The sequence below is a fragment of the Bidens hawaiensis genome, unplaced genomic scaffold, assembly GCF_021521415.1.
Source record: "Bidens hawaiensis isolate Kalapana, Puna unplaced genomic scaffold, B.hawaiensis_p1.1 tig00043879_1, whole genome shotgun sequence".
In the NCBI taxonomy this organism is placed as follows: domain Eukaryota; kingdom Viridiplantae; phylum Streptophyta; class Magnoliopsida; order Asterales; family Asteraceae; genus Bidens; species Bidens hawaiensis.
The window spans coordinates 64,513-71,423 of NW_027497781.1; the positions used below are offsets into that span (position 1 = coordinate 64,513).

Sequence of the window (6,911 nt, forward strand, 5' to 3'; positions counted from 1 at the left end):
TGTAATATTATTCAATCGGGTTCTGGGTGACACTCCATGCATCCTTTATTTGTGTCTTTAGTAAAAGTTACTAGTACCATAATAAACAAAAGAATAATACTCATATAAGATGGTTCGGATAATAGTATTATCGACTACGTTAAGTAAGATGATTAATAAAACCACCGTCGCCGGAAAGGTTGTTAAAACAACAACGTTAAGTTCTATAATTTAATTCAAAAGTATATTTAAAATGTAGGATCTAGTACGTATTAAGGACGACTCGTTCGGTTTTGCTTTGCTTGCTAAGTTAAGGTACGGTTTCCTGTTTTTGCTATTTTTAGTATTAATTATAGTCCGTTAGTTTGTTGTACGGTTTCCGTCTTTGTTTCCTCTTAGTATTAATTATATTCCGTTACTTCATTACGGTTTCTGTTTTCGGTTACTTATAGTATTGAATCTATTCCGTTACTTTGTAGTACGGATTCTGTTTCTTGTTACTTCGTAGTACGGTTTCTGGTTTCTTTCTCTAATAGTATTAATTATATTCCGTTACTTCGTAGTGCGGCTTTTGTTCTCGTTTACTAATAGTATTGAATCTATTCCGTTACTTTGTAGCACGGATTTTCGTTACGCGTCGGTCATATTTTGAGTTCAGTTATTTTATATAATATATTTTAGTTATATGTTACTAGTTTCAGTACTCTGTTACCCGAGCATTTTCTGACTTGTCGTTGGGGCGTCAACGACATGGCACTTATCGTGACAGTGCGTAATCAAAGTTCACGGCGTCTCTAACTAGTACTTTTGAAGTATTAGGGCCACTTAGAGGCGTATAGATCGATCTTAGCTCCGACTCCTGACTCCTGACTCCTGACATGGCACTTATCGTGACAGTGCGTAATCAAAGTTCACGGCGTCTCTGAAAGTACTCATGTAGTACCTTGGCCACTTAGAGGCGTATAGATCGATCTTAGCTCTGACTCCTGACTTCTGTTTGAGATGGAACAATGTGTGCACGCCACCCACACCGTCTCTTTGGTGCATGGACTAGCTAGCTGTGTACCCCTCTGTTTAGGCTCTGGGTGCTTCCGTATTACACGACCTATTTATTTTAACATCATCGTCGTGTATTTTAGTAATTATATTTTGTTTCGCTATATTTCTGGTCCGTTTTGATATGTGTATACGCATTTGGTTAAATTTGAGTATATTCAGATTACGTCCCGATCGTGTATCGGATTATGTTTCGCATTTAATTATAGTTCAGTTAAATGTTACACGTTATATGTTACACGTCACACATTATATGTTACAAGTTATATGTTTCTGGCTCTGGGTGTTTTTGTTATAGTTCTGATATATTTCCGCATGCGTTTGACCATGTTCTGGCCAAGTGTCGGATCATACATCCGAATTTTATTAAGTATGTGTTTAGGTATAAAGGGTTGGTTTCGAGTTTGAATTGAAGTTCGTATATTTATTCTCTTACGTCTGTCCTTACCTATACTATTGTTCTTTCCGTTACTGGGCAATTTTTGGCTCAGCCGTGTTTTCTTGTTTTGTTTTTCTTATTTTGTTTTCAGGTAATCCGGGATTCTGGGAATTTAGTGATGAGAGATAAAAAAAATGAAGTTCAAGCTTCTTAAAGTTAATTCATTTTGTTTAATAATATGACGTAGGTTGCATTAATTTTTGTTGTATTTGGATTGTGGCGTTGATTTGATATCTGTAATAGTAACACGTTAGCCTGTTCCGGGTTGGGGTGTTACAATATATATGTATATGTATACATCCTTACTAGTAGGAGTGTCCGCGCTTTGCGGCGGGGACACAAGGTGGTTGGTTCGTTATGGTGGCGACATTTTGCATAGTCAAATTTGTAGTAGGCATAGTTTACGATACAAAAATAAGAAATTTTATTAACATTATCACAAAACTCAAAATCTAAGCTAAACACAACTACGTTTTTAATTTGTTGTTTCCTTTAAAGTTAGCGAACGTTGAGTCGTTACAGTACCATCATTCGCTATTGAATTAATGCAAGAGATCTTAGTAGAGGTTGAGGTGAAAGCAAACTAATAAGTCAAAGTGAGAGAGGAGTCTTTCATGTTAACACAAGACATTTATACCCATTGGTGTTTATAAATTGAATCCTCTACACACATAAACTATACAAGGATTCTGAGTTGGGAGATTTGTTCTTTATACTAAACATAAATATACATAACTAATAAACATTATAATATTCACGTTAGCATGGACAACACCGAAATTTAATTAAGTCACCTAATTAAAAGTTAGCTGTGACAAATTATTATTTGATAGATTAATCATCTAATTACCAAAAGCTATCTGCAGGACCGCAACAAATTAAGTAAGCGAATATGCCCTTGCATAGCAAACAAATATGACCATATATGTACTTGAGTATTGGATATAAAAGATTTATTGTTTGCTTCTACGAACAAGTTGTCCTGCAATAGTTGCAAAATATGTAATTAGTAGAAAGTGAAGCAAAAGGCTGATATAAGTATAACTAAACATTAAAAAAGATTCAATTATGGCCCGTTTAACTTTCGGATCAAACCAACATACTCTTTTCAACCCATAGCAAAACACCCCTTTGACCTTATAGGATAATGCGGATAGAAAGAAAAAAGCAGTGGTTTGGTTTTATGTTTAAAATAGATCAACCAAAAACTACCAAAATTGGACCATACCGAAGTAAAAAAACCGATTTTAAGTAATTAATAAATAAAATTATAAATGGTGTAGTCGATGTGTAATATTCAATTAATCATTAATTAACTAAAAATTTAAGGTCCAAAATTTTGGTTTTAAATTCATTATTTTGGAGCACTTTTCTTTGGGTGCAAAATTTTCAAGCGAAAATGATAAAATAGGGAAAAATCAAAATTGAACCAAACCCATTGTGGGAATAGAAACCAAATGGACAATTTGGGTTATATTTTAGCTCATACAGGAATTAAAACGTTGTCGGTACCGGGAACAACTGTAGCAGGAAGTGGTTGGCAGTTGATCAATGGATGTTGTTGCTGCTTGGGGCCATAGTCTGGTAAAGCATTTGCAGCCCGTAGCATAAGAGCTAACAAGTATACAAGACCCTGCAATCCATAATTGGAATATTATTTTTCAATATTCTGAAATAAGTTAACAATGTTTAGATATTAGTGATATTGATGTACCTCCAATATAACAGACCCAACAGCAACCCATCGGCATATTTCTGAATTCTCCTCCAGAAATTGATAAAGCATATAGAGTTTTCCAGTATTTTTTACCAGGATATCCTAATGAGATAATTAAGTAACTTCGTTAACTAACAACTATCATCTATACTAAACTCACATGAAAATCAAAAAATAAACAGATTTTTCATGTGTTAAAAAAATTAGCCGTTTAGTTCTACATTAGAGAGAAAATGGTTTATAAGCATATAAAAAATTGACTCGTTTTGACCCGTCTTACAAAATGAACACCAATAAAGTTACCCATTTGACTGGTATAAAAAAAATAATAAGATTTTAAATGTGTTACAAAATAACGCATTTGTAGTTGCATTAAAAAGTCATTACTTTACACCTACATAATAATAACCCGATTTAAGCCGCCATATGTTATGAACTTGAAGTATATAGGCTTTTCATGCAAAGTTTATCTAAAACAAAGATATGTCCCGAAAGAGTAAGTGTTTCGATTGATTTAATCATGTATTCAGTACTTATAAATTTAGTAACCAAGGTTGTAGTTACTCCGACCAGCCGGCCCCCACCCCCCCCCCCCCCCCCAACGAACATAAATCCCACTCACTTCAACCAATGTCACTGGGCTGACAAACCAATAACTACCACAAACATGTTAAATTTGCATTATTGAAAGTTAAAACAGTACCACACCAATTCACACACCTACATGACTTAACCAGTATACTTAGTTGATTGCATATCATGTCATCAATTTTTAAAAGACAAACTCATTTCATGCAATATAATTTGTATTTGGAAGAAGTTTTGAGAATACCCAATATAGAATACTGAATACATACTCTTGTAATCCTACCAACATGACATTCGGAAAGACATTAATCCCAACTTTCTTTTGCAAAAAAAAAAACAAATAATCAAACAAATAATAACAAAAAAGATAACCAAAGGTTCATATGACATGATGAGGTGGACCTTACAAAATAGCAGGTTCCAGAACACATTAATTCCATGCTTTAAAAGAAACTATTCAAAATAAACTTAACATAAATGCATTTCTTTCATGATGGGAAGATAAACAAATGGCACATATAAATAAAAGAAAACAGAATAAAGAAAGAGAAGTTAACTAACCTGCAGTGAGGTTAGTTTGGCCCTTAAGAAGACTTTGCAATCTCATAACCGATGGAAGGGTAATACATTCAAGGTTCAATTTTCGTCTTCAAATCATCTAGGAAAGACTAAGAGGCTGTTGTGTTAATCCAGTGTCAACTGCCGTGTTAGTGGTCGCCCGCTACAGAAATCGCAGTGATGATAACTGAATGGAGGGCCGACGAGAATAGAAACTGCAGTCGCCGGAGGTCAAATATCTTAATAGAAACAAGTAAACAACATTATAAAACATAATAAGACTAAAAGAAGAGCGAAAAAGCAAATGATTCCTCAGTTTTACAAATTCGTTTATGGTGTTATATTTCAAGAAACACCTAGTGTGCACCATAAAAAAGAAAACAAATAATTATAGCTACCATACATAACCAAAACCATTAAAGATCGAACAATGAAATTGGTTGTATCATAGTCTGCTATTTTTATATAGCATAATCCTTTTGCTGAAAAAATGTCATCAATTCATGAATACTGAAGGTAGGTATAAAGCAAGCAAACTGAGCAGACAAGCAAGCAAGGAAAGATATATGGATTAAAACAAAATTGAGAATAGTTACAACCAAATTAAACAAAGACATTAAAAGTAGACGCACCTGGCGTAACCGAAAAGGGGGAAAATGGATGAACAATAGGAGAATCGCGGATGTTGGGTTATGAAGGCCTTTGGGCCGGTTCTATTACGAGGCCCGGTTTTGGTTCCTAATTATGTTTAACCCTAATCTTGTTTATTATATATATATCCCATCATGTAATTGTAATCTTTGTTCAGAGCTAATAAGAAAACCTAGTTGCAGCTCGTGGACGTAGGTCCCCTCGCGGGGACCGAACCACGTTAAATTCTTGTATCGTTTATATTTTCGTTTATGCGTGTTTATCGTTGTGCATGTGTCTGTTGTTTCGCTTCCGCGCGCCGCTTTGTTCCTAACAAGTGGTATCAGAGCTTTGGCTCGTTGAACAAACGGTTCGTTGCACTGGCGATTCGCAGAGGTTCATTTGTCCCGTTAGAAGATTAAAGTCAGTTAAGGTTTTTCGGATTTGGTTGGAGGCTGTGGTCGATCAAAGAAGCCTTGGAGCCGTGTCGTGTATGTGAAGTCGGAATCACATGTTATTATCTTCTCGTTTTTTGCTGTTCTCACACCAAGGAAACATGGTCCCACAAAAGTCAAACAATTATTTATTAATTCATATAACACAATTTTTGTGTTTGAGAATTGCACAGCCGCCACTACAATAATTATTTGTGTGGTTGTTCTTTTTGTGTGAGAAAAAGCTACTGACACCAAGGATGCAATCACTAGAAAAAAAAACTGAGTTGACGTGATAGAAACATGGTTGTTTTGAGGTTCGTTTTTGGTTCTTTGGTTATTGTTAGGGATTGAAGTTTTGTTACCCGGCGTCGTCTGGGTTGTTCCGGGATTGTTGTGTGGCCGGGTGTTAGTTGGGATTAGTGGTCAGCGATTGCCGGTTGGATAGTGACAGGACCGAGAAGGTTGAATCAAAGAAGTGGTACCAAATTTATTAAATCCTTGTGTTACCGTGTTTTTTTTGGAATTCGATGGAGCCACTCATTAGGTTTATATTCAGTTGTTAGTCGAGTTTGGGTTGCAGGCTAAGTAGGGGTTTTTTTTTCAAGTTCGGGTCTTGACGATTTATTATCAACCATAAAATGAAGAACCAGGTTATGTGAAAAATTGGCGTTTCGGGTTTGGTTCGGATTTGTCTGCAAGAGATAGTCTGAGGTAACTGTTTACGAGTTTTTTTTGGTTACTAGATTTATCGGTTGTTGCAGGAGAAAATTGGTTTATTTGACATTGTTTAGTAGAACGGCCGTTAAGTTCAGGCCCATGTATTGTTGTGTCTGTTCACTGTTTCCGATTTTGTTCTTATTTGTTATTGTTATAACTGAATCCGAGATGGTTATGATCGGAGTGTTCAACAGTTAATGATTTGGGTTGGTTGGTTTGTCAAAGGGAACTTGGATGTGGTACTGATATGGGGTAAACTTGGAGAAAATGGAACCAACGGGTGTGCTGGTGACGACATAAGTGAAAAATAATAGGTCAGTTGCAAGTCATGTGAACTATTGCTAGTTTGGATGATCTTTCGGTTAGGGTTTGCATTAACTGATCGTGTGTACGGTCATAGAACCCTTGGTACCGCTTGTTCTCCATGAAAGTTCTACTGTTGTTATAATTGTTTGCTTGTTAGCTGGTTCGGAACTGTGATTATTACTTCTTGTTCGTTTGGAATTGTGAAGTTATATCTTGTTTGGTGGTGATCAGTGGTACACCATTTGAGAGGTTCAGGAACTCGTGTTGGGTAAAGTTATTTTCCGGGATAGTACAGTGGGGTTCATCTCATGGAGTGTTGGTGTGGCATGGGTTGGGATAACAGAGACAGTTGGAGTTGGGCATAGTCGACTTGGTAGGTTACGTAGAGGTGAGACATTTTAAGAGTCGATGTCGAATGGTTTGGAATTATGCTTTTGAGAATGTATCCGGGGTTGATGCATTGGGACTCAGTGAAGGCGGTGAA

At 36.0% G+C, this 6,911-nt stretch overlaps 1 protein-coding gene across 1 annotated transcript; it reads right to left on the reverse strand.

The window, feature by feature from the left end:
* Window positions 1-1,808: 1,808 nt before the first annotated feature.
* Window positions 1,809-3,314, reverse strand: LOC143594581 (tobamovirus multiplication protein 2A-like). The gene is made up of 3 exons (XM_077073850.1): window positions 3,189-3,314; window positions 2,964-3,107; window positions 1,809-2,456 (listed from the first exon to the last, which is right to left on the reverse strand). The coding sequence occupies exons 1-3, from the start codon at window positions 3,258-3,260 to the stop codon at window positions 2,331-2,333; spliced, it is 342 nt and encodes a 113-aa protein (XP_076929965.1). The 5' UTR covers window positions 3,261-3,314; the 3' UTR covers window positions 1,809-2,330.
* Window positions 3,315-6,911: the final 3,597 nt, after the last annotated feature.